At 37.3% G+C, this 26,553-nt stretch overlaps 3 protein-coding genes across 4 annotated transcripts; 1 reads left to right on the forward strand and 2 right to left on the reverse strand.

Moving 5' to 3' along the window:
- Window positions 1–918: 918 nt before the first annotated feature.
- On the forward strand, window positions 919–13,803 carry dnajc16l (DnaJ (Hsp40) homolog, subfamily C, member 16 like). 2 transcript variants are annotated; one of them, XM_067388612.1, is made up of 16 exons: window positions 919–1,031; window positions 1,693–1,891; window positions 2,083–2,149; window positions 3,744–4,065; window positions 4,417–4,601; window positions 5,326–5,430; window positions 5,514–5,672; window positions 5,782–5,912; window positions 6,004–6,181; window positions 6,269–6,451; window positions 6,618–6,694; window positions 8,533–8,613; window positions 8,705–8,794; window positions 8,928–9,098; window positions 11,400–11,453; window positions 12,598–13,803. In XM_067388612.1, exons 2-16 carry the CDS (start codon window positions 1,716–1,718, stop codon window positions 13,040–13,042), a joined length of 2,424 nt encoding a protein of 807 aa, XP_067244713.1. In that variant the 5' UTR covers window positions 919–1,031; window positions 1,693–1,715; the 3' UTR covers window positions 13,043–13,803. The 2 variants fall into 2 exon arrangements, with proteins under 2 accessions (XP_067244713.1, XP_067244715.1); XM_067388614.1 differs by lacking the exon at window positions 11,400–11,453.
- A 187-nt stretch (window positions 13,804–13,990) lies between these two features.
- On the reverse strand, window positions 13,991–18,069 carry cdab (cytidine deaminase b). The gene is made up of 4 exons (XM_067388615.1): window positions 17,842–18,069; window positions 14,563–14,674; window positions 14,373–14,430; window positions 13,991–14,283 (listed from the first exon to the last, which is right to left on the reverse strand). The coding sequence occupies exons 1-4, from the start codon at window positions 18,011–18,013 to the stop codon at window positions 14,146–14,148; spliced, it is 480 nt and encodes a 159-aa protein (XP_067244716.1). The 5' UTR covers window positions 18,014–18,069; the 3' UTR covers window positions 13,991–14,145.
- Window positions 18,070–18,696: 627 nt separating this feature from the next.
- si:dkey-33m11.8 (trypsin-3) lies at window positions 18,697–24,033 on the reverse strand. The gene is made up of 5 exons (XM_067387490.1): window positions 23,982–24,033; window positions 23,657–23,807; window positions 23,388–23,529; window positions 18,997–19,251; window positions 18,697–18,852 (listed from the first exon to the last, which is right to left on the reverse strand). The coding sequence occupies exons 1-5, from the start codon at window positions 24,031–24,033 to the stop codon at window positions 18,697–18,699; spliced, it is 756 nt and encodes a 251-aa protein (XP_067243591.1).
- Window positions 24,034–26,553: the final 2,520 nt, after the last annotated feature.

Genomic DNA, 26,553 nt, shown 5'->3' on the forward strand with positions numbered 1-26,553 from the left:
AACTGTTCCTTGATATCCATCCCAGCAGTTGTGTTTTGCTCCTTAGTTGCTGAGCGAATGATTCAATGACTCCTTTTCGCCGCCACTTGTATAGCGACGTAACAGGCAGAAAGAGTCGATGAAAAACCATGTCCAAAAAGGCCTTTGATGTGTCCGAAACCGGTCACGTATTACCTCCTTCACTATGTCCTAGTAGTTTTTAAAACACAACTTTACTAAGCTTCGTAAACATTTCGACTGTTTTGTGTCGAACCTCTGAGTCGGAGAGCGCCGCTATCAACTGGCCAAGTCACGTGATTTTGGCAAACATGAAATTTCGAAAGTTCGACGCTAGGGTGTGCTGATCTCAAGGTGAACCCACCAGTTTCTTAAACGTTTTAACTGATCTCTGATCAGTTTTTTAATTCTATGCATTAAAGTGTCATGTCTAAATAGTTTCATGAAAACATTTGGTTTGTAAAAGGTCTCATCTTATTATGTTAAGACTGTGTTCTCGTTGCATTTACACGGATTTGAACAGCAGGTGCGATGTTTCGAGAGTTTCAAAACAGATTTAGGAAGAAAAAAAGTCATTTCATTCATGCGTTGCTTACACTTGATACTTTGTTTGCTTTGCTTTTTTTTTTTTTTTTTTTTTTTTTTGGGCTGAGAAAATATATAATATCTTCCATCGAAGTCAATGTACTTTAATCATATAGATATTGAAGATCATTTTGTTTATCCTTTTCCCTCTCCCTCTCTAAACCAAAAAAAAAAACTGACCCCTTAAATAAATAAAAAAATACATTAATTTATTAAATATGATTTGAATAATATCAGAAATTAGATGTGTACTGTTAAAATGCGGTAGAAGAAAAAAAGGGTTGAAATCGGTCGGACTTTTATCATAGAAAGTGTTTATCCAGAATCCTTCACTACCGGAAGTGCCGGGCAGGTGAAGGCTTTGGAAACGATCCACCCAATTCCATCAGGAGAACATGGATTGCTGCTAAATTGTGGATAAATACGATTAGAGCAAGAGTCGGGCCTCGGTATTACCATTATTCTGGATTCATGTGTTTAATGAAGTGTTTGCATTACTGCTGTGATAGCGTCATTCCTCTGTAGGGCGTGCAGCTCGCGCTTCTGCTCACTGAATAACGTTACATTAAGGGGAAATGATTTTTTCCCCAATATATCTGTGTTATCAGACGCTGACAGTGTATTTGTTTGCTGCAAATAGTTGCTGTCGTATGCATTTGAAACTGCACTGATCATATGATCTCACCGCGCAGCTGATTTACTTGCATTGATCGTTTTGCTGTGCTGGTTCCCATAGAAACGATTAAATGTATTGTAATACTAGCATTAAAATGATAATAGAGATTTGTTTACTGAGATTTTATTGTCAAAAAAAAAAAAAAAAAACATATTGTGTTGGCCAAAACAATGGTTTGACATCTTTTACGTTTTTGCTCTTGCATGACTAATTTTATGTTTCATAATTGTTTTACAGTTTACATTTAGTCTAAAACGTTGTGATAACATGCCCCGCTATTGGATTCAATGAATTGCGTGTTTTTTTCTTGGGCAGTAACGATTGAAATGTTAAGTGGCCAGGATGATTTTAAGATTTGTGTCTATGAAGTATAGACTCATTTTTCCTGGAGTATAATGTGTGACAACTAGCCCCTGTCTCCTCTATTTGTTTAGCCTGTCAGTTCATAAACCAGAAGATGGGAGGCTGGAGTGTGTTTGTGACCGGCTGTGTGTGGGCCATTCTTCTCCTGGCTCTGTTTGGAGATTCACTGGCATCTGCGCCCGAGTTTGATCCCTACAAAGTTCTTGGAGTGTCCAGACACGCCAGTCAGGCCGAAATCAAGAAAGTGTACAAGAGACTCGCAAGGGAATGGTGAATGTTCATTGCGGCTCCCTAAACAAGAATATGTTCGCTGTGAATGTTTCATTTGTTCCATCCACCATGAGTAGCATCCTTCTCTTTGACTCATAGTGTCCTGTAAAGACATATTGTTTAATAATTTTGTAACTCATGGAGATGTCTGAATGAAAACAGTCACATTTGTTTTTGTACTTCATTTATAGGCATCCAGACAAGAACAAAAGTCCAGGGGCAGAGGACATGTTTATCAAGATCACTAAATCTTATGAGGTATGATGATTGCATTGTGTATATATGAAATAATATAAAGTAAGAACAACAACACTCAGGGTTTTATTATTTTTGCCATTTTTCCTAATGTATATGTTTGTGTCCAAAGTTTGAGGTTGTAATATTTTTGAAAGAAGTCTTCTTTCTTATGCTCACCAAGGCTGATTTTATTTTTATTTTATTTAACACCGATTAAAATATTAATATTATTACAATTTTAAATAACTGTTTTCTATTAAAATTACATTTAAAAAATATATTAAATTAATGGTAAAGCTGAATTTTCAGCAAAATTTCTCCAGTCTTCAGTGTCACATGATCCTTCACAAATCATTCTAATGTGCTGATTGGGTGCTTTTCTTATTAACATTTCTCATTATTATCAATGTTGAAAACAGTTGTGCTGCTTAATATTTTTGTGGAAAACAGTGATACAGTTTTTCAGGATTCTTTGATGAACAAAAAGTTAGAAAAAAACAGCATTTATTGAAAATATAATTTTTATTAAATATTAATTTTTAATTAAAATGCATCTGTGCACTTGCTGAATAAAGGTATTAATTTCTTTTAAAAAATCTTATTGAAACTTTGGTAGAAATTGTATTTTATTTTACATTTATTTATACATAAAAGTTTTTACAAATAATTTATGGCAAATAATTATATTGCATTATACCAGTATTATGTTTCTTTTCTTTTATTTTTATATTTCTTTTTATTTTATTTTATTTTTTATATTTCCTTTCTTTTATTTTTCCAAAGATTTTTATATGCAATGTTTATTTAATTAATGTGGCAAATCACTAGTGTTTTCTGTAGTGTTTAGGTGCAGTACACTAACAACACAACCAAAAGTAGTTATTGAGGTTTTCTTGCTTTTTTATCTACCATGTACACATAAATTAAGCAGGAGATTACAAGACCTTAATTTTTTTTTGTGTTAAAGTCCCTTAAAACTCATCTTTGATCACAAAAATGACATATTTAAATGGTTTTTTTCCTGTGGAAAAAAATGTTTTCGTACCTGCACACCCTTGCTTCATTTAGTATATGCAGATCTATGAATATGCTAATTAGCCCCGCCTCCACTCACTCGCATGAGCTCAGAGATCCACTCGATCAAATTACTGAGGTAAACGCTGCACAATGGTATCGCTTTTTACAATGTCGGACACATAATGGTAATTAATATGATTAACCTTTTGCTTTGCTACATTATCAAACAGCTAATATGTGCTGCTAATGTTGCACGACTCCCCTGCTTCAGAGCGGTCATAGTTGATGATAAGCTAAAGCCTGCCGGCACATTGGCGTGATTGGTTACAAGATAGTTTGTGATGTTTTTGGGTGTCTCTGCAGTGATCACTGCAGTTTTAAAGAGAAAATACTCAGCAATGGTGTTGACTGATGAATTTGCACATGGTTTGTCTTCAAAGCACATTAAAACACCACATAGACATATAAACAACATTAAAAACTTGATTTTCACCACAGGGGGACTTAAAGCAACTGGTTAAAGATTCATGTAAACATTTAAAATATTACTTCAGCAATAATCATGCATATTGAATTGCGTATGATTTACTTTACATAGATTCTGTCCAATGAGGAACGAAGGGCCAACTACGACCGTTTTGGTCAAATGGACGAGAATCAAAACTTCGCACGAGCGCCCCAGGGATTCAGACACTTTCATGACAGTTTCTACTTCGATGAATCTTTCTTTCACTTTCCCCGGACCAGTCGAGATTTCACTGAGAGCAAGCACCTTCTTCACTACAACCAATACATGAATGAGGTGCTGCCAGACAGTTTCAAGAGGCCCTACCTGATCAAGATCACATCAGAGTGGTGCTTCACCTGCATTCACATTGAGCCCGTATGGAAGGACACTGTGCTGGAGCTGGAGCCATTAGGTAGGTTCTTCAGGATCGTCACCCTCACAGTTGATTCCAGTAGAGATGGGTGACATTCTAATACACATGAAGGCTAATTCATTGATTGCCAACCATTACAGATTACAGTACTTTTCCGACAATCAATGAGCCATCATTCCACATGTTCAGTCTGAGAAAACAAGGGCCGACCAAAGCCAACAGATGTAGACAGCAGTATTAACACAATGATCAGACACGCGCGTCTGTTGATTTAGCCTTAAGAATGCATAGCACACAAGTATTGGGTAGAATAGTCCAACAGTCCATTGTAGATGGTAATTTTTTCAATGAAATCACATCAAGTATATAACGTCTTGTTTTGATTTTAAGGGGTTGGTATTGGTGTGGTGGACATTGGATATGAAAGACAGTTGGCTAACCATCTTGGTGCCCACCGCACACCTTCCATACTTGGTGTAATCAATGGCAAAATCACTTTCTTCCACTACTCTGTGGTCAGGGAACACTTGAGACAGTTTGTGGAAAGTCTTCTGCCCCAGAAGCTAGTGGAGAAGGTAGGATTGTACTTTGATCTATATTTTTAATTCTTAATACAAGCATTGGCTCTTGTTGCTACAAATATAGACTGTAAATATCCTTATCCCTCTCTTTTAATTTATTATTTCCTTTTTCTTTCCTTTTCCCTTTCTTTCCCCTTTCCCCTCTTTTTCTTTTCATGTATGTTCCCCATTGCAACTTTTTTCTTTGACCCAATTTTCTTATCTTTTCCTTTTTCTCATATCTGTTTGTTCCATTTCCTTTAATTTCCTTTTCCCTTTCTCTTCCCTTTCTTTTCCCTTTCCTCCTTTTCCTTTTGTCCCCTTTCTTTTCCTTTCTATTTAATTTGCCTTTCCCCATTTCCTTCCTTCTCATTTTCCTTTATTTTTCCCTTTTTCTATTTCCATTTCCCATTCTCTTCCTTTTCCTCTCCATATCTCCTTTTTCCTTCCCTTTTTTACTTTTCCCTTCATGTTCCTTTTCCTCCCTTTCCCTTTCCTGTTCCTTTTCTATTCTCTTTCCCAACTTTCTTTCATCTCTTTGCACTTTCCTTTTTGCCTTGCTTTCTTTTCCTCCCTTTCCATTTCCCTTTACTTCCCACTTTTCCTTATCTTTTTTCCTTTTCCCTTCCCTTTCTTTTCCCCTCCTTTGTCTGTTTCCTTTCCTTGCTTTCCTGTTTTTATTTCTTCTCCTAAACCTCTATCCGTTCAATTTATTTCTTTTTCTATTCTTCTGTTTAAGGTGACGGATAACAGCTACCTTGAGTTTTTAAATAGTTGGCATGAGGAGAATAAACCAAGAGTAATAATGTTTGATGTAGCATCTAATATCCCTATTTTGTATAAGGTGAGTGTTTATTATATTAACTGTTCTTCTAAATCAATTTTCTTGGCACCTTCTTGACACAAGTTATATACTCTTGTTCACAGCTCACTGCTTTTGCCTATAAAGACTACATGAGGTTTGGCTATGTGGATATGGGCCTGACCGAGACCTCCCAAGTTGTGCAGAGGTTCAACATCAACACATATGCTCCCACCATGCTCCTGTTTAAAGAGAATACAGAGAAACCAGCTGATGTTATACAGGTGAAGCCCTGCTGCACATTTGCTAACAGCCAATCGCAAGCTTTCTCACAAACTATGTACCAGTAGTTGTTTTTGTGCTAGACAAGTCCTCTTCTGTTTTTATCCCTAGGCAAGAGGGATGAAAAAGCAAATAATTGATGAGTTTGTGTCCAACAATCGTTTTCTGCTGGTGCCGCGCCTGGTGAATCAGAAACTCTTTGATGAGCTGTGTCCAGTTAAACAGTTCCACCGTCGCAGGAAGTAAGAAATCTGACCTCTAATTGTAGTGTTATGTTGGTGGACTTATGTCTCTGAGAAAACGTCATTAATTGCCTGTCTTTCTGATTGACAGATACTGTGTTCTTCTCGTTACTGGTGAAGGAGAGCAGTTTGTGTCAGTGAATGAGGCGTTCTTTGACTTTGCTTCCTCCAACACTAAAGAAGTTCTCAGGTTTGCCTATGTTTATCAGAGAAAACAGCAGACTCTCTGTGACACCCTGCTCAAAAAGGACGACACAACCCCTCCACAGGTCAGTGACATTAATGCGCTTATACACCCGTTTGGTCACCTTGTTTGATGTCATATGAATTTCGAGTTTTTGTGCGTATGACTTCAGGTGATTCTTCTGGAGAGACGCAGCGCTACCGGAAGAGTGTTGTATCGGACAGTGACGGGTGGATGGAATGGAAGTGATGATGATAAGCACCGCCTCCATGAACAGCTTGAGCTCCTGCAAAGAGACCCCTCCTACCTTACCCATGATGCCATGCTGCCTGAACTAAACAATGAGTTTGCGTCTGTAAGTCATACAGAGTTATGAGGGGATAAGATTGTCTTTGTGACTTTGCAGTTTTGAGATTTAAGGATTTTAATATTGCTTTGAATGTTGTTGAACTTCAAGATCTAATAGCTAGGAATGATGAGAGAAAATAATCAATGCAATAATATTTTTTTTTTTATTCCAGATGTTTCTGATTCAGTGGATAAACACTGCATATGATTACCTTGCTCAATTTTACTTTGATCTTCTGTACTCTAACTGGTGAGAACAACCAAAGAATTCACTGTCTTGTTTTAGATGCAGTTTCTTACCTCTTTTCTAGGCAAACTTAAAGGGATAGTTTACCCAAAAATGAGAATTCTGTCATCATTTAATCACCCTTAAGTTGTTCCAAACCTGTATAAATTGCTTTCTTCTGATGAACACAAAAGAAGATATTTTTGTGTCTCTTCAGAAAATTTGGACTAAACTGCTCATATGGATTAGTTTTACGATCTATGAACTTAAGCGTCAAGGTGATAGTTGCGTAGACTGTCCAGAAATCACTCAGATTTCATTTAAAATGTCTTAATTTGTCTTCCAAAGATGAACAAAAGTCTTGCAGGTGTGGAACGACATGAGGGTGAGCAATTAATGACAGAATTTTCATTTTGGGATGAACTAACCCTTTAAGGGAATTTCTTGACTTAATTTTTTGTTAGAAGATTCCAGCATTTAGTTGAAATGCAAATTGAAGACGCTTAACACAGGAAAAAAAGTGAAGTTATACATTGCATGCAAAAATGTTTTTAAATACAAATGCTACAACAAATAAGAGCAGACTCAACTAACTGATAATGACATTTTTCTAGTCGACTGGTATTCGTGGGGGTATGGGGGTGGAGTTGTCATCACCTATAGAGAGAATTGCATGTTAAGTTAAATGTCATGCAGTAAACGCGGTACTAATTTAGCTTCTGCATGAACAGATAATCGCCTAACAACAGCAGCCATGTAAAGTGGCTAAAGTTAGGCTACTACATGCATGTTTCATATGATTAGCCATGTTTGAGATAGTTGAATAACAGGCAAACATTTGCCTGCAGAGTTTGTATGTCACCTTTTTGGGGTCCTCCTTTACCTCTCGAAATGATCACACTCTTTGGATTTCTCTCCTGACATAATTACCACATGGACGGCCGTGATAACGATGTAACTGCCATGGACTGACCAATTAAAATTTGGTTGACCAAGCCTCTTCTCATCGACTAACTGTGCATTCACACCGCCGTTGCATCAAAATTTGCTCTGACTGCCCTGCAAACAACGCTGTACTGTGTGTTCAGACCGCCATCTGTGGGTGCGTCAAAGTAACCGACAACCAATCAGAATGTAGAAGTCCTCTGCTTGAGAAGATTCCAGAGAACGCAGAGAACAAATTGCTTAGCTGAAGAAAATAATGATAAATGTCATTAGGCTTAAATATATACTGCATACAGCTGTATATTTATATAGTAAATATATAGGCATACAGCAATGCCATTTCAGACATAGCATGCAAACAGTGTCAGACACCTTGATCCACTCTTATTTTTCTTTTTTTTCTTATTTATGCCCCTGTACACATACAGGGACACATGTTGTATATTATTGGGAAATCCCGCCAATGGAAATTATCCACCTCTCCTCCATTTTACTTGGGAACTAATGTTTGATCTGAACCAAAGTTAACACGACTGTGTTCTCTGGAATCCTTTCAAGCAGAGGACCTCTACATTCCGATTGGTTACCGCCGAACCGCGTCATAGCTTATTACCATAAAGCTGACCTGACTTTAACTCTTCTCGATGACCACAACGTCCAAGATGCACCGTGCCGCTGCTCGCCAGAGCTCGCCACCGGCTCACGTTGACAATGAATGACTTCCTGTCACTTTGACGCTCTCACCAGCAGCAGTGTGAATGCACAGTAACGTTTGGTCGATTATTAGGGGGCAGCCCTGCTATTTTCATTGTTTTTTAAATTGAATGAAGTCATTTATTAGTTGTTGCAGCCCTACTATTTTTTTTTTTTTATAAATGAGAAACTCAAGAGCTGACATCTTGTTCTTCTTCCCTCAGGCGTGAGATGATGCCCGTACTGTCTCTGATCTTCTCCGCTCTTTTCATCCTGTTTGGGACTGTAATCATTCAGGCTTTCAGGTAGGACTCCAGATTTGGTTAGTTATATCCCAGTGCCTTTTGTAAAGACATATATGTTATGTTTAACTTTTTATTTTTTTTGGATGAATAGTGACTCTGGGGAAGACAAACCAGCCAAACAAAAGGCCACTGATTCACCAAAGACAGCGGAGAGCTCTCCAGGACCAGAGAGCACTTCAAGGTGAAACTGCTTGTTTGAGAATGGCAAAATTGCACAGTGATATTACATAACAGCATGTTAAATATAGATTTTGAGATCACAGATGTGTTTAGCTGCTCAGACAAATCGCTAAGAGTTGGTTTTCCTGTTACAGTCGTCCACCTAAGAAGAATTTTGTGGAGGTGACGGAGCTGACGGACATCACCTACATGAGTAACCTAGTCAGGTTAAAGCCTGGTCACATCAACGTAGTGCTGATCCTCACTGATGCTTCTAAGCAAGTGCTGCTCAGAAAGTTTGCCAAAGAAGTATATTCATTCTCAGGGTGAGGCCTGTGTATGTTTGTGTGTGTGTGTTTGAGAGAATGCTAAAACCAATTTCTGGAGATCAACCTTCTTGCAGAGTTTATGTTGGGATCCATTCAACACTAACTTCCCAACTTGATGTTTAGCACATCTGCAGAATGAATGCTAGCATTTGTTATCTTCTCTCGAGCTTTAGACAACTGAGCTGAAGTTCGAAAATCAGAGTCACAACATAGGAATATTCCAAATCTGAATTTGAATTGAATGCAGCATTAATTCTGACCCTGCTCTTGCACACTTTGACTGTATTTTTTTAATTAAGGGCTGCACACTAGAAAAATCTCTGCAGCATTTGACGAGTAGGAATGCATAGGGTCCGATTTGAAGGTGTAGAAATAGCCAGGGCTGTATTTCCCAAAAGCATGATGGGCCTTAGTAGATCTTGGAGAACATTGGTGTCAGTGGTTTCTACATTCTACTTAGGCTTGCGATGTTGTTGGGAAATACAGCACAGATAATTTTGAAACCACTTGGATTTTGAAAAAGTACGACTGGACCCATTATTCCAAAATGTAAATTTGTCAACGTATGCCCAATCAAAAGGTGCATTACATTTGTATTTTTCCTCTCCAACGCACAGACACCTTTGTAATTATGGATTTGCAGCATTCACTAAAGCAGTGGTCACCAACCTTTTTAAGCCCAAGATCCCTGACCTCGACCTTTTTGAAAGACAAGATCTACTTGATAGAAAAAGACAGCCCAGATTGTATTTAGTATTTTTTTTGTGGTCATTGTAGATTTTGATTTATTTATTTATTTTTACAAGCAAATTGGCCGATTCCGATACTGGTTGCAGATATTTATTCTTAATATTATTATAATTAACAAAAATACATAGCCATTTCAAATTAGAGGGAACCAATGCTTTTTAATCACAATCCAAACAAAGATGCTATGCACGTTGCATGAGCAGTTGTTTTTTTTATTTGAATTAGATTTAATTTCAAGATTTAAAGCAAAAACAGAATGGTCTGACTTTATCTTTGTGAAATTTTAAATGCTACACACAAAAAAGCATGAAACAAAAACAGCAGGCTGAATGAGACGCAGATTCAGTCTCTGACAGCAGGTGGCGCTTATGGAGCAGCAGTGATACAGCGTTTCCTTGGTTACTGCTGTAAACAAAGCTGAAATGCGCTAATAATTATCCGGAGGTAAGAGGAAAATAAAATGCCATTGCCATCGAAATCTTCCTGAAGACTGATCTCCTTTTAGAGATAAATTCATAATCCCTCACCCCCAATTCAATATTTATATTTTCTTCCTATTTTCGAGCATTGTGAACAGTGAGCTGCTCTGACTGCTACAGAATTGTCTCTTCTTCGCGTCCGTCTTCAGCGTCTCTGGCCTCTTGTTAATGGCCGTTTACAGACTCAGACATAATGTGGGCTATTTACCTTTTATCTGTCTGTCTCCAGAAAATAACATAAAAATAAATACAAAAATACAGTACAAAGACTGGAGAAATGTAATGTATTTTTGTACTCATATTTCTGTTATTTTCGCAAGCTACTTACTGGGACAGTGATAAAGATCGACTGGTCGATCGCAATCAATGGGTTGGCGACCACTTCACTAAAGAATCATAAAATATAGGTCTTTGAAAGGTTGATTAATTTTAGTCATGCTCCTGCAAGATTTGTATCTTGCTCCCAGAAAGTTTTATGTTTTGTCCCGCTCCCATCCACATCTTTCACACTTCGTACCACTTTCAGGCCTCAGGGTGAGGTTTACATTACACCTCCTTCTCCTGTATGATTCTGTCTCGTTCCAGTACCAAAGGCAATTTTTTACAATATCCCCTTTCCCACACACACACACACAATGGTTTAGAGTTCACATTGTTGTCTTTGTAATCTCTCAACCAGTGTTTAAACCACAGAAAGACATCAATAAAACAGCTTGAGAATAATATCTCACATAGCATTACATTTACCTCAGGCAAGTCATTTAGTGTCCACAGCATGTTAGTTCACTAACTCTAGAGGGGAGCATTTCATAAAATATATGCACTATATTAGCTTATATATTAATTATATTTACTTAACCTGTTAGTAATGTCTTATTTAATATATGTTTAAATAAATTTTGTCATGAAAACAAGTTAGGAAAGTAACTGTATAAATGATTATATTTCAAAAATGAATTGGAGTATTGGATTTTTTTATTTTTATTATTTGAATGTAGATTACTATATCTAAAAAATAAATAGCAACTGAATTTTATAGTTTAGGCTCTGTTGTTAATTTTATGTTTAGTTTTCTCTCCCCTGCTGTACTGAACCCATACCGATCCGTGACTTCAATACCGAGGTATGTACCAAACCGTCATGTTTGTGTACTGTTACCCCTAATACTTCCCTCCTGTATTCAGCATTCCTGTTCCGCACTCTACTGCATCGGGTCCAACATATCCTGTGATAGTCTCACGGGATTGCAGACCTCAACCATAAACCCTAGTTATGTAGTTAGGCATCCCAGACAAAATCTGAAATTTTGTTTAAATTACCCACTTCTGACAATACAAATATTCCAGTCATACTTCGTTCCGAACAACAATTCTTGAAATTGTTCTGACCAATGAAACATCATTTAGATATATCAAATTACACGTGTTACTTTACAAGTCAAATGTTTGACCTTGAGTGTCATTCCAGTGGTCATTTTCAAGTAAAAACTTGTAGAATTCCAATTTCCAGTCATGCTGCATTTCAGACAACTTAACCTGGAATTCTCTTAGCTCCACTTGGAACAACCAATAGAATGACATTTAGAAATTGTCAAATGATGCTACCCACTTCACAAATTCAATGTCCAAACTTGAGTAGCGTTCCAGTGGTCGATTTTCAAGTACAGCCCAAAGTATACTTCATTTTTTACGCAAATGCGAGGGTCAGTGTCCAGTGCGTGATGCAAATTTTGTCTTCAGAAGAGTATGCACAGGTCGCACATGCGCATTTAATTGTTTTTGCAATAATTAGTTTATCCACAAGGTGGCAACCGTGCCCTTGGGTAGTCGAAGAAAACCTGCATAAACAGAACATACCGGAACGCATGCAAGCTACAGCAACAATCGAGGCCTACATAGACGAGAGATTGTGTGAAGAGGTTATAAAGTTCCCTCATTTGTACAACTCTAGCATGAATAAATACAAATATATTTACATTGTTTGTAACTCGCGGCAAGAGATTGCTCTAAACCGTGCATGTGCAATGCCTGTGTATACGTACGAGGCGAATAAGGTATACTTTTTGCAAGGTTGTGCGTTTGACAGGGCTTAAAAGGTCTGGAAAGTCCAGGTCTTTTCCAAGTCTAGAAAGTAGCAATAAATACATTACATGGAATTAAATGCTGAAAGAAAGTAGATCTCCAGAATCTGTATTAAGCACCCCTGCTCTAAACTTAATTTTTGCAACAAACAAATCCAAAGAAAACTATCCCTACTTCCTCCCGCAGGTCTCAGACTCTTCACTACTCCTTTTTAAACGTGGACAAGCACAGTCAATGGATGGATTCACTCATGGAGTCGGCTCCTGATGCCAGGCCGTCAGACTGCTTGGACGAAGAGGAAGAGGAGGAGGACACCACCTCCAACAAATCAGACTACACTGGCCACGTCCTGGCGCTCAACGGCCACAAGAAGTACTTCTGCTTATTCAGACCTGTGTTTACAGGGGAGGAAGCCGAATGTAGCAGGTGGTCCGACGAGGACGCGCCGACGGCCGGCCCAAGCAAAGCCTCAAGGTCCCGGTCAAGTTCCCGACAGAAGGCCACCACTCTGGAGATCCACCACAAACTGGACCGGCTGGGTCTGTGGATGGAGAGGCTTATGGAGGGAACTCTACCAAGACACTATGTTCCGGCCTGGCCCGGTCTGGACACTATAACGCCACAGAAATAAGACTCCCGTTTGTCTTCAGGCCTATTGCAGGAGGCATGCTGTAGTGACGTGAAAGATGTTGAATTCTAGCTTTCAGCATCTTTTCTATCCAAATTACTTGGCTATTTTGTAAGATATTAAGTTATTCTGTTAAACGCACTGGTTATGAGTAGAGGTGTTCTTCGTTTAGAGCACCATGTGCTCGTCTGCTGCTTTAGGGGCAAAACTCCTTTCCGTCTGCAACGTACACTGTCTTTTTGCTAGTATGGTTGTTTCATTACTGTATGGATGCCAATATCCAGATAAAGCCACTTTGTGTAGCTTCCAACAGGGCTAATGTGTCTCAACACGGCTGGGTGTATGGCGGCTACGGCCCAACCTTATGATTTTGTCCAGGGCCCTGTGAATTCAAGCGATGGCCCTGGCTTCAGAAGCAGTTTGTAGTAAGGTAACCTTTCTGCCTTTTTTCCAGTCACTATTTGGATTATAGAAATTAGAAATTGTGTGTATGTTTGTGTGTGGGGGAAAGGTTTACCCGTTCTCCTTATGCAAAATCTCTAACTACAAATTTACTAAACTGTGGTGCATGAAAGGTCACTATGTTATTTTTTGAAAACTTGAGAAGATACTTAGGTTTTACTGCCATTTGTGCATGTGCTGCCTTTCCTCAAACCGCATACTTTAATTTTATTTGTTTTGCACTTTGATGACTTGCTTAGGATTATTTAATTCACAAACGTAATAATATTTAAATAGAAGTTCTAACTGTATCTGAAATATCAAAACCAGTTGAATCAGGTTAAGATAGTCTCTAGATCAACAGTTGGCATTTTCTTTTAAGAAAATGACTTTTTTTATGTTGCACTTTTTTTGTGGTTAATTTGCATATCATGTGCATTGTTTAAAAATAATAATAAAGTTTGTACTGTAGCAACATGGGTATACTCCTGTTTGTAACTGTATTGACTGTGTTTATTCAGAAATAATAATAATTTCAAACTTTAAAGTATATACATGACAAATGTACATTCAACATTCCCTAATACATTACACCATTAATCCTCTTTCTAACTACACAGTAAAACTCTTCATTTACAAAGGCTTTCTTGTCTCGAGTCGGCTCCTCAAAACTCATTCCGAATATTCACTTTCTTCATTCTCAAGTCCTCGGGACCAAAAGACGCAGGCAGCAGTTCCTCAACGGTCATCTCCACATAGGAACCATCCGGTTTGGACAAATACACGTCCCAGTTTGCACCAAACTAGGTGAAAACAAAAATAACATGTTTAATGAAATATGAGCAAGCTGCTTGTTTAATTGGTGTGAAATACTGTGGTAAATGACACTTGCCTCCCTCATGAACTGCCTGCAGCCTCCACAGGGGGAAATGAAGTGCTCACACATATCACTGAAAGAGCAGAAGACACTTACACTAATGCTGTATATTATACTAAGAGAGTCATCTTCCAAATATGGTTACAAATGTTATAGCACTTATATGCAGCCACTAGAGGGCCTGCTGAATACAGAAGAAGTTTACCTCGCAATAGCAATGGCTTTGAAATCCCTGTAGCCCTCTGATACTGCTTTTGAGATGGCAATTCTCTCAGCACAGATTCCCAAGTTGAAGCATGCGTTTTCCACATTACAGCCTTAATGAAAATGTCATAGTTGATTTCAGTTTTTATTAACATACAGTGGCCCCTGTTTAAAACTGTAGGAATCTGAGTCCAAATATGTTACATCACACTGTAAACACATGACAAATGTGATATAAGGTACATCTTGTACTCGTGTTTTGTACAGAGTATTATTTCTATTGGCTGGTCAGAAGGGGGCCTGTGAGATCAGGGGCCAAGGTTTTTATTTACTTTCTGTGACGAAAACAACGTCCTCTCACTGTGTTGCTGCACATGGTCATTAAACAACACTAAAAGTGCTGTTTCACAGCAGTTCAAGGCTGTGAGAGAGCGATCAACTGTAATACTTATTTATATTAAAGGAGTAGTCCACTTTCAAATTAAAATTTCCTGATAATTTACTCACCCCTATATCATCCAAAATGTTCAAGTCTTTCTTTATTCAGTCGAAAAGAAATGAAGGTTTTTGATGAAAACATTCCAGGATTTTTCTCCATATAGTAGACTTCAGTGGCCTCCAAACGGTTGAAGGTCAAAATTACAGTTTCAGTGCAGCTTCAAAGCTTTCTTCGTGATTCCAGACGAGGAATAAGAGTCTTAACTAGAGAAACCATCACTCATTTTCTAAAAAAAAAATGTATACATTTTAACCATAAATGCTTTAACCATAAAATTGTATACATTTTAACCATAAATGCTCATCATGAACTAGCTCTCTTCTTCTTTTCTATTAGAATTGTAGACACTGCTAAGTGTATTACTGCCCTCCACAGGTCAAAGTTTGAACTAAATGGTCTTATACAATATGCAAGTGCAAGTATATAACAATTAGTTCAAACTTTGACCTGTGGAGGGCAGTAATACACTTAGTGTCTACACTGCTGGAATTCTAATAGAGAAGAAGAGAGCTAGTTCAAGATGAGCATTTATGGTTAAAACTTATATAATTTTAAAAGTTTTTTAAAAAATGACTGATGGTTTCTCTAGATAAGACCCTTATTCCTCGTCTGCTATCGTTTAAATCCCTTTGAAGCTGCACTGAAACTGTAATGTTGACCTTCAACCATCTGGAGGCCATTGAAGTCCACTATATGGAGAATGATCCTGGAATGTTTTCATCAAAAACCTTAATTTCTTTTCGACTGAAGAAAGAAAGACTTGAACATCTTGGATGATATAGGGGTGAGTAAATTATCAGGAAATTTTAATTTGAAAGTGGACATTGAAATGGAAGCTGTGTTCGAAATCGGCCCCTATATACCTCAATCACTATTCACTACATAACTCCACTAATATAGTCCACTTAAAGGAATGAATGAAATCAACTTTGAAAGGTAAATTCGGACACTGAGTGTGCAGAAGGCCTTGCCGCTTTTTCATAGTTTGAACTAAAGGGTTAGTTCACCCAAAAATGAAAATTCGGTCATTAATTACTCACCCTTATATCATTCCAGAACCTTAGAACACAAATTACGAATTTGATGAAATCCCAGAGCTCCATAGACAGCAATATAATTACCACTTTCAAGGCCCAGAAAAGTAGTAAAAAATGTTAAAATAGTCAACATGACTACAGTGGTTCATCCTAAATTTTATGAATACTCTTTGTAAACAAAACAAAGCAAAAACAACTACTTTATTCAACAAATTCGTCTCTTCCCTGTCATTCTCCTACGCGTTTTACATTCAGCGCTCATCAGAATGCCAAGTCATTAACGGCCGGCTCCTGCATCACACAAATGCGTTGTGCTGCTCACGTGAACAGCGTCGGCCAATAGTGAGCCGGTGTTCTGATGTAGAACCTGGAAGCTCTGAACGTAAACAGCGTAGGAGAATGACAGGGATGTGACAAATCACAAGTCATTCTTTTTTTGTTTTTGCTCACAAAAAGCATTCTTGCTTCAAAACTGGACTATTATAATGACATTTTACTACTTTTCTGGGCCTTGAATGTGGTAATTATGTTGCTGTCTATGGAGGACTCAAAAAGCTCTTGGATTTCATCAAAGTATTGTGTTCTGAAAATGAAAGAAGGTCTTATGGGTTTAGAATGACATGAGGGTGAGTAATTAATGACAGAAATTTCATTTTTGAGTGAACTAATCAATTAAAAATGAATTTACACCTGTATGATATTACGCTGTACCCACGGTACAGTGTGGTAAATGATGGATGGATTAGCTACATAACTCCATCTCTTCAAGATGTGGGAATTCATTCGGCACGACCATCACAGTACATTATGGGTACTCTAACAGAGTCGGTTGTACACTCGTTATTGCAGTGAATTGAATGAGTGCACTTGATAACATCCACTGTGGTATTTGGACACCACTACAACTGGCTGTCCCCTCAAATAGTGCCGTATTTAAGGGTATAGGGGCGATTTCGGACATAGCCATATATTTTTTCCAGCCACCTCATATTATTTCTATGGAGCCCCTAAAGAGATATGATGAAGAAGAAGAAAATATGAAATGGGAGGAAAATTTTCATTTTGTGTTCCCCCAAGAAACTTTGCATTCAAATGCAAAGAACACAAGGTTTTGCAGGCGAACGCAAAGTTTCTTGGGGGAATGAAAAAAAATTTGCGTGACAACGCAAGTTTTTATTTTTTCTCCCATCATATATTTTTTCCCACCACCATGTCCCCTGAGGGCCTTTGCGAACAGAAGTCTCTTCAGGGGATGAGAGCGAATGCAAAAAAGCATTGGAAATTTTCCTCCCATTTCATTTTTTCCCATCTTTGTGCCCCTTTACTGCCTAAAAATCATCAGAAACCCCAAGCAGACATGACATCATAGGCCAATAGTTTAATTTCGCCTGCATAATATCTTAAATTTTCCGCCAAGGAAAAATATTCCATTACAATGTAGGCTACAAAACAAGCGGAATCGGTCCTCTGAGGTATTCTTAACTACAATCAATAACTCAGGCGCAAGACAGCAAAAATTAGGAAATATCTGAATGTCGCAATTGACCAATCAAATTCAAGAGCTGGGTAATACTGACTCAAATATTAAAACGTGTGTATTAAGTTTCATTCATGTGTCAGTGTTATCTGCCATTAGCCGTCCTTCTGTTGCCATGTAATGGTAAAAAAACATAAAAATACGCAACCAGCACTGGTCTGATATTTGTACAACTTAATGGCTTTTATATTTCAGGCATTCCCTCACCTGTGAAAACCGTCCCGTTGTGTGTCAGGAGTGCCGCCCCGACTCGGAACTTGCTGTAGGGGCAGTAGGCAAACTTCTTGGCCTCCAGAGACTTCCGAATCAACTCTTTTATTCCCAACAAGTGCCCATTCAACCCATTAATAAGCTCATGTCTCATCTTTTGGTCTCCCATGTTGCTATGCTGTGTATGTATAGTCTTTCTGTGGCTCAGCAAACTTGATTGTGAATTTGTTTTCCCAGATCGGACATCCAATCCCCTTTTCCCAGATTTCCCACCTCCCTGATTTTCTGTGTTTGATGTGTGTGATGCTGTCATGCTGAAACGTTATGTAATTTCCACTCAGAGTCGACAGCAACCTTTCCCTTAGCCACACCGAGAGACAGTGAGGATGAGGTATAAAGGTCACTGCGCAATAATACAGTGACATTCCCAATGGAATAACGATGAAAAAGCATTGGCTTTTTACAACAGACTGCAGGAGATAAATAGGCCAACAGTGATAGTAAGCTGAGAAAATACTCAATTTATTTATTTTATGGTTTCCTGCCTTGAAATAACATTTAAAAATAGAATAAAAAGAATTTAAGTAACCATTTAAGTTTGTTGGAATTTGTTTTTGCGCCAATACAATCATGAATTTAACCATAAATGAAAGTCTCTGATATCCAAAACCTGTTCTGTTTTGTTCATTCATAAATTGAGCAGTTTTCAAACTCCTCGTTTGTGAACATAAAAGAATAAAACAACTTTTAATGCTGGTATTCATCTTATCTAATAGACATTGACCGGTGTACTCAGTATACTGGGTCTTTTTGATGGCGTGGCAGTTCAACAACCTTTGGAAAAAGAACATTCTAGCTGTTGTCATTGTCGATTATCCAGTTGATCCAGGAGATGTAGTTGCGGACTTTGGTGTAGACTCCTGGGAAATAAGGGTTGGCACAGCTGATGCCCCAGGACACGATCCCCTCGAAATAACCGTTACAGATGAGAGGCCCGCCAGAGTCGCCCTGCAGCCAAACACAGCAGGATGTCACCACAGATCACACAGTGTTAAGCATTATACAAAGCTGTTTGTTTTAGCGAAAATGTATTTTGTATGCGTATTCTCCTTCTTTCTCTCAGAGAGAAAAACCCCTTCTGCTCGGATTCACCTGGCAGGAGTCTTTGCCGCCCAGTGGGGAGCCGGCACACACCATGTTGTCTGTGATTCGGTAGTAGTAGTAGTATTGACACTGAGGGATGATCTGGACATCCACAGCACGCAAGACGGGGGACAGGTAATAGCTGTAGACCTGAGTGACGCCCCAGCCGCTCACCGTGCAAATTGTGCCCCCTGTTATAGGAGCGAGTGAGGTTGGCAGCATGGCTGGCTGAACGTAGGCATTGAGCTCTGCAGGCTTCTCCAACTGATGCACAGATCCAAATGAAAATTGCATATTTAAAGGATTAATTCACTTTAAAATGAAAATTACCCCAAGATTTACTCACCCTCAAGCCATCCTAGGTGTATATGACTTTCTTCTGTCTGATGAACACAACCGGAGTTATATTAATAAATATCCTGACGCATCCAAGCTTTATAATGGCAGTGAACGGGACCAATGAGTTTGAAGCTCAAGAAAGTGCATCCATCCATCATAAATGTACTCCACATGGCTCCGGGGTGTTAACAAAGGCTTTCTGAAGCGAAGCGATGCATTTGTGTAAAAAAAAATATCCATATTTTACATGTTATAAAGTAAAATATCTAGCTTTTGCTAGACCGCCTTCTGTATTTAACTTACAAAAAAAATGTAGAACTCTTGCAGTTCAAAACGCTTACGTTACGTCCTCCTACGCCAGGGATGGACAACTCCGGTCCTGGAGGGCCAGTGTCCTGCAGAGTTTATCTCCATCCCTGATAAAAACTCCCTTGCCTATAACTTTCTACTAATCCTAAAGACCTTGATTAGCTGGTTCAGGTGTGTTTGATTAGGGTTGGAGCTAAACTCTGCTGGACACTGGCCCTCCAGGACCGGAGTTGTCCATCCCTGTCCTACGCCTTCCATATTCAACTTACAAAATAACTTAAATAACTTTATAACTTGTTAAATATGGATATTTTTCTTACACAAATGCATTGCATCGCTTCAGAAGGATTTACGGAGCCCAGCACATGACATGCAAGAAAAAAAATTCATTGTGTGCACAATTTACTAATTTGTTCCCTTGATTTATAAATCATGCGCATGATTCATAAATCGAGGGAACAAAATAGTAAATCGTGCACATGTTTTAGTAAATCAAGGGAAGGAAATAGTAAATCGTGCACATGTTTTAGTAAATCAAGGGAAGGAAATAGTAAATCGTGCACATGTTTTAGTAAATCAAGAGAACAAAATAGTAAATCGTACACATGTTTTAGTAAATCAAGGGAAGGAAATAGTAAATCGTGCACATGTTTTAGTAAATCAAGGGAAGGAAATAGTAAATCGTGCACATGTTTTAGTAAATCAAGAGAACAAAATAGTAAATCGTACACATGTTTTAGTAAATCAAGGGAAGGAAATAGTAAATCGTGCACATGTTTTAGTAAATCAAGGGAACAAAATAGTAAATCGTGCACATGTTTTAGTAAATCAAGGGAAGGAAATAGTAAATCGTGCACATGTTTTAGTAAATCAAGGGAACAAAATAGTAAATCGTACACATGTTTTAGTAAATCAAGGGAAGGAAATAGTAAATCGTGCACATGTTTTAGTAAATCAAGGGAACGAAATAGTAAATCGTGCACATGTTTTAGTAAATCAAGGGAACGAAATAGTAAATCGTGCACATGTTTTAGTAAATCGAGAGAACGACATAGTAAATCGTGCACATGTTTTAGTCAATCAAGAGAACGAAATAGTAAATCGTGCACATGTTTTAGTAAATCAAGGGAACGAAATAGTAAATTGTGCGCATGTTTTAGTAAATCGAGAGAACGACATAGTAAATCGTGCACATGTTTTAGTCAATCAAGAGAACGAAATAGTAAATCGTGCACATGTTTTAGTAAATCGAGAGAACGACATAGTAAATCGTGCACATGTTTTAGTCAATCAAGAGAACGAAATAGTAAATCGTGCACATGTTTTAGTAAATCGAGAGAACGACATAGTAAATCGTGCACGTTTCAGTCAATCAAAGGGAACGAAATAATAAATCGTGCACATGTTTTAGTAAATCAAGGGAACGAAATAGTAAATCGTGCACATGTTTTAGTCAATCAAGGGAACGAAATAGCAAATCGTGCACATGTTTTAGTCAGTCAAGGGAACAAAATAGTAAATCGTGCACATGTTTTAGTAAATCAAGGGAACGAAATGGTAAATCGTGCACATGTTTTAGTAAATCAAGGGAACGAAATAGTAAATCGTGCACATGTTTTAGTAAATCAAGGGAACAAAATAGTAAATCGTGCACATGTTTTAGTAAAGCAAGGGAACGAAATAGTAAATCGTACACGTTTTAGTAAATCAAGGGAACGAAATAGTAAATCATGCACATGTTTTAGTAAATCAAGGGAACAAAATAGTAAATCGTGCACATGTTTTAGTCAATCAAGGGAACGAAATAGCAAATCGTGCACATGTTTTAGTCAATCAAGGGAACAAAATAGTAAATCGTGCACATGTTTTAGTAAATCAAGGGAACGAAATAGTAAATCGTACACGTTTTAGTAAATCAAGGGAACGAAATAGTAAATCATGCACATGTTTTAGTAAATCAAGGGAACAAAATAGTAAATCGTGCACATGTTTTAGTAAAGCAAGGGAACGAAATAGTAAATCGTACACGTTTTAGTAAATCAAGGGAACGAAATAGTAAATTGTGCACATGTTTTAGTAAATCAAGAGAACGAAATAGTAAATTGTGCACATGTTTCAGTAAATCAAGGGAACAAAATAGTAAATTGTGCACATGTTTTAGTAAATCAAGGGAACAAAATAGTAAATCGTACACGTTTTAGTAAATCAAGGGAACGAAATAGTAAATTGTGCACATGTTTTAGTAAATCAAGGGAACAAAATAGTAAATCGTACACGTTTTAGTAAATCAAGGGAACGAAATAGTAAATTGTGCGCATGTTTTAGTAAATCAAGAGAACAAAATAGTAAATCATACACATGTTTTAGTAAATCAAGAGAACGAAATAGTAAATCGTGCACATGTTTTAGTAAATCAAGGGAATGAAATAGTAAATCGTACACATGTTTTAGTAAATCAAGAGAACGAAATAGTAAATCGTGCACATGTTTTAGTAAATCAAGGGAATGAAATAGTAAATCGTACACATGTTTTAGTAAATCAAGAGAACGAAATAGTAAATCGTGCACATGTTTTAGTAAATCAAGAGAACAAAATAGTAAATCGTACATGTTTTAGTAAATCAAGAGAACAAAATAGTAAATTGTGCACATGTTTTAGTAAATCAAGGGAAGGAAATAGTAAATCGTACACGTTTTAGTAAATCAAGGGAACGAAATAGTAAATCGTGCACATGTTTTAGTAAATCAAGGGAACGAAATAGTAAATCATGCACATGTTTTAGTCAATCAAGAGAACAAAATAGTAAATCGTACACATGTTTTAGTAAATCAAGAGAACAAAATAGTAAATTGTGCACATGTTTTAGTAAATCAAGGGAAGGAAATAGTAAATCGTACACGTTTTAGTAAATCAAGGGAACGAAATAGTAAATCGTGCACATGTTTTAGTAAATCAAGGGAACAAAATAGTAAATCGTACACGTTTTAGTAAATCAAGGGAACGAAATAGTAAATTGTGCGCACGTTTTAGTAAATCAAGAAAACGAAATAGTAAATCGTGCACATGTTTTAGAAAATCGAAGGAATGGATTAATAAATTGCACGCACGATTTACCCTACTATTTTTTTCCTGCATGTCATGTCCCGGGCTCCGCATTTATTAACCGCTGGAGCCGTGTGAACTATGTTTATAATGGATGGATGCACTTTCTTGAGCTTCATACTCGTTGGTCCCATTCACTGCCATTATAAAACTTGGATGCATAAGGATATTTATTAATATAACTCAGATGTTTTTCATCAGAAAGAAGAAATTCATATATCTAGGATGGCTTGAGGGAGAGTAAATCTTGGGGTAATTTTCATTTTAAATTGAACTAATCCTTTAACACCTACAAACATATAACATATAATAATAATAAATGTTTCTTGAGCAGCAAATCTGCATATTAGAATGATTTCTGAAGGATCATGTGACACTGAAGACTGAAGTAATGATGCTGAAAATTCAGCTTTGATCACAGGAATAAATTACATTTTTAAATATATTAAATTAGAAAACAATTGTAATATTAGTGTGTGTATATATATATATATATATATATATATATATATATATATATATATATATATATATATATATATATATATATATATATATATATACCCCAAACCAAACCAATGATTAGGATAAACAAACAGACTTTTAACATGAATGCAGTATTTTTTTATTAGATGCTTAATGAACTTACTTTCAAGAGCATAATGTCACTGTCAAATGTCCTGTAATTGTACATGTAATACACCAGGACTCTGGACACATTAAACACCTGCTCAAAGCCCTCTTTTTTGGAGAGGTCATGTTCACTCAGAACCACTTTGATTAAATAGCTCCTGCGAACAGATAAGATAAGCATAACCCAACAATATCACATCAGTAAATGAGTTGTAGATGTGCTGTAGAATGTTTTGTGTGTTTTGTTCCTTGTCAATAAAGGTGAATTGTGATTGAAATACTCACGGCCTCCAGCAGTGGGCAGCAGTAACCACCCACTGCTTGTGTATGAGTGTTCCTCCGCAGTAATGGTAGTTGTTGTACTGCACAGAGGCCTGGTACTTTATGGAATAGGGCTCAACCTCCTGTCCTCCAATGATTCTCTGCTGCAGCGAGCCTGTGGATGAGGAGAATAATGCTAAAGTGAGACCTCATGTGTGCAAGATAAACACTAAATGTGACCACCGACATCTTTCGATAATGTATGCGCAGAAAGCAGCATCCTGTTACATATGTATGAGTATATTTAGATGAGACCAATGTGAGTTACTCAGGTAATGCAGTGCTTTACCGTGAAGCGTCGAGATGAGGAGGAGCAAGGTGTATTCAAGGCATTTCTTCATGTTTGAGGGGTCTAAAACACAAGAGGACGTTTGGAGATAGGAAACAAATACAGATGAAGCACAATGCAGCTGTTGTATGGAAAAAGCATCACGTTTTACAGAATGTCAAAGCAAATGTCAGTTACCCTGCTGAAAAAAAAATTACAAACTAAAAGGTTTAGTTCAGGTTGTTTAAACTGGTTTAGCTCTCCGAGCCTGCTAAGGTGTGGTTTAGCTGGTTTAACTAAACTTTTTTAATAATTCATAAAACTCTCTTTCAAAGCAAAAAGTAATTAAAGAGTAAACATTTTCATCAATCAATCATCATTTTAAAATGTCTATAACTGTTTATATGACATTATGTGTGATACAGGCACTCATTTTATTTAGCAAGGATGCATTAAATTGACCAAAAGTGACAGTAAAGGCATTTCTATTTCAAATAAATGCTGTTCTTTTGAACTTTGTGTTTCTTGAGCAGCAAATCAGCACACTGAAGACTGGAGTAATGATGCTGAAAGTTGACATGAATAAATTACATTTTAACATATATTCAAATAGAAAACCGTTATTTTAAATTATAATGATATTTAAATTAAATAAATGCAGTCTTGGTGAGCATAAGAGACTTCTTATGCATAAAAGATTTCAAGAACATAAAAAAAAATACATCATACCAGCCCCAACTTTTGAATGGTATAATATATATGTATATTTGCATATGGTATAATATATGACAGTGTATATATATATATATATATATATATATATATATATATATACACACACATATGATATTTATGACGTTTCCTTCCTAAAACAGAAATGGACAGCATAAAAACTCACCCCGAGCACCGAAAGCTCAATCCTGAGCAGCTAAATCCCACTAACTTCCTCCCGCACTACCTCATGTGAATATTGTCTTTGCTTTTATAGTGTAACCACATCTGTCCCTTAGGTTTATGGTCTTGTTTGTACACTAACTATTCTCAAGAACAAAAACAGTAACACAGCAGGACTTGGGCTGACCCAAAAGCTCTCAGTATCTGTGATCGCCTCCTCTTGTTTGATGTTATCTTGTCTAAGACCTTGCCTTTAATTCATACACATTGTGCTGCTCTCTAAGGGGAAATCAAATATCTATAGAATCTCTCATTTGACAAAATGGTCTGTCAGAGAATAGGATATCAGGTGACGGCAAAATTGGGTGGAAAGGGCAATAGAGTGGTGGTAACCAAAGCATCTGCGAACAAGGTCTTTCTAATATCCCTTGACTGTATAAATGCACGTCTGTATCCTCAGGGGAGAAGCTCCACCTAGAAGGGAGAGTTTGCCATTTATCTGATGTCCCTCCTTGGATGTAATGAATATGTATTCTGATAGTGCCTCATGAGATTTGATCAGAAAAATAATGTTGATTTCTCTCCTCTCATTGTGTGAAAACCTAATGAGATACCAAATATGAAATTCTTATTATTGGTGCTACATTCTCTTTTATTGTACGTAACTCATAACCTGTTCAGCCAGAGCATGTTATTGTTACTCTCTTTCCCTTGAGATGGGTAGTTACAGAAACATGGTGTGTGTTTCTGAAACAAAATGCTCGTGTCGGCGACTGTGTGCACTGCATCCTAAATAAAAACCGAACGAAAATAGACATCTTCACGGGTAAATCTTTCACCCTCATGCGACATTCCTATTGAAAGGACTGGATTACGACAGACGGCAGAAAATTTGCAGAACAACGATAAATGTGATTGCTACTTTAGACTCTTGTATGTAAGTTAAGACCCTTGCCCCGGGTTTCAAAACTTAAGCTAGTCCTAGACTAAAATGCATGTTTCAGCTGTTTTAACTGAAAGCAACTTGCATTAGCATATCTTATAAAGGGTTAGTTCACCCAAAAATGAAAATTCTGTCATTTATTACTTACCTTCATGTTGTTCCACACCCGTAAGACCTTCATTAATCTTCGGAACACAAATGAAGATATTTTAGTTAAAATCTGATGGCTCAGTGAGGCCTGCATAGGGAGCAATGACACTTCCTCTCTCAAGATCCATAAAGGTACTAAAAACATATCAGTTCATGTGAGTACAGTGGTTCAATATTAATATTATAAAGTGACAGGAATATTTTTGGTGTGCCAAAAAAACAAAATAACTTTATTCAACAATATCTAGTGATGGGTGATTTCAAAACACTGCTTCATGAAGCTTCAAAGCTTTATGAATCATTTGTTTCGAATCAGTGGTTCGGAGCACCAAAATCACATGATTTCAGTAAACGAGGCTTAAGTGTTTTGAAACTTCAATAGTTCACGTGACTTTGGCTGTTTTAATACGCACTCCGAACCACTGATTCGAAACAAAAGATTCATAAAGCTTCATGAAGCAGTGTTTTGAAATCGCCCATCACTAGATATTGTTGAATAAAGTTGTTGTTTTTTGTTTTTTTGCCACACAAAAAGTATTCTTGTCGCATAATGTTAAGGTTGAACCACTGTAGTCAGTTTTTAGTAGCTTTCTGGGCATTTGAAAG

Source organism: Chanodichthys erythropterus, chromosome 6, assembly GCF_024489055.1.
Source record: "Chanodichthys erythropterus isolate Z2021 chromosome 6, ASM2448905v1, whole genome shotgun sequence".
NCBI classification, from domain to species: Eukaryota; Metazoa; Chordata; class Actinopteri; order Cypriniformes; family Xenocyprididae; genus Chanodichthys; species Chanodichthys erythropterus.

Excerpts from the sequence above, each read along its gene's own strand:
- si:dkey-33m11.8 (XM_067387490.1), bottom strand. The coding sequence starts at position 24,033 with ATGAAGAAATGCCTTGAATACACCTTGCTCCTCCTCATCTCGACGCTT. Across the intron at positions 23,530-23,656 it reads GCTGCCCACTGCTGGAGGCC|GAGCTATTTAATCAAAGTGG; the intron begins GTGAGTATTTCA and ends ATCTGTTCGCAG. Across the intron at positions 19,252-23,387 it reads GTGACATTATGCTCTTGAAA|TTGGAGAAGCCTGCAGAGCT; the intron begins GTAAGTTCATTA and ends TCTGTGCATCAG.
- dnajc16l (XM_067388612.1), top strand. The coding sequence starts at position 1,716 with ATGGGAGGCTGGAGTGTGTTTGTGACCGGCTGTGTGTGGGCCATTCTT. Across the intron at positions 6,452-6,617 it reads TAAACAATGAGTTTGCGTCT|ATGTTTCTGATTCAGTGGAT; the intron begins GTAAGTCATACA and ends TTTTTATTCCAG. Across the intron at positions 8,614-8,704 it reads GTAATCATTCAGGCTTTCAG|TGACTCTGGGGAAGACAAAC; the intron begins GTAGGACTCCAG and ends TTGGATGAATAG.
- cdab (XM_067388615.1), bottom strand. The coding sequence starts at position 18,013 with ATGGGAGACCAAAAGATGAGACATGAGCTTATTAATGGGTTGAATGGG. Across the intron at positions 14,675-17,841 it reads CAACGGGACGGTTTTCACAG|GCTGTAATGTGGAAAACGCA; the intron begins GTGAGGGAATGC and ends ATTTTCATTAAG. Across the intron at positions 14,284-14,372 it reads GCAGGCAGTTCATGAGGGAG|TTTGGTGCAAACTGGGACGT; the intron begins GCAAGTGTCATT and ends GTTTTCACCTAG.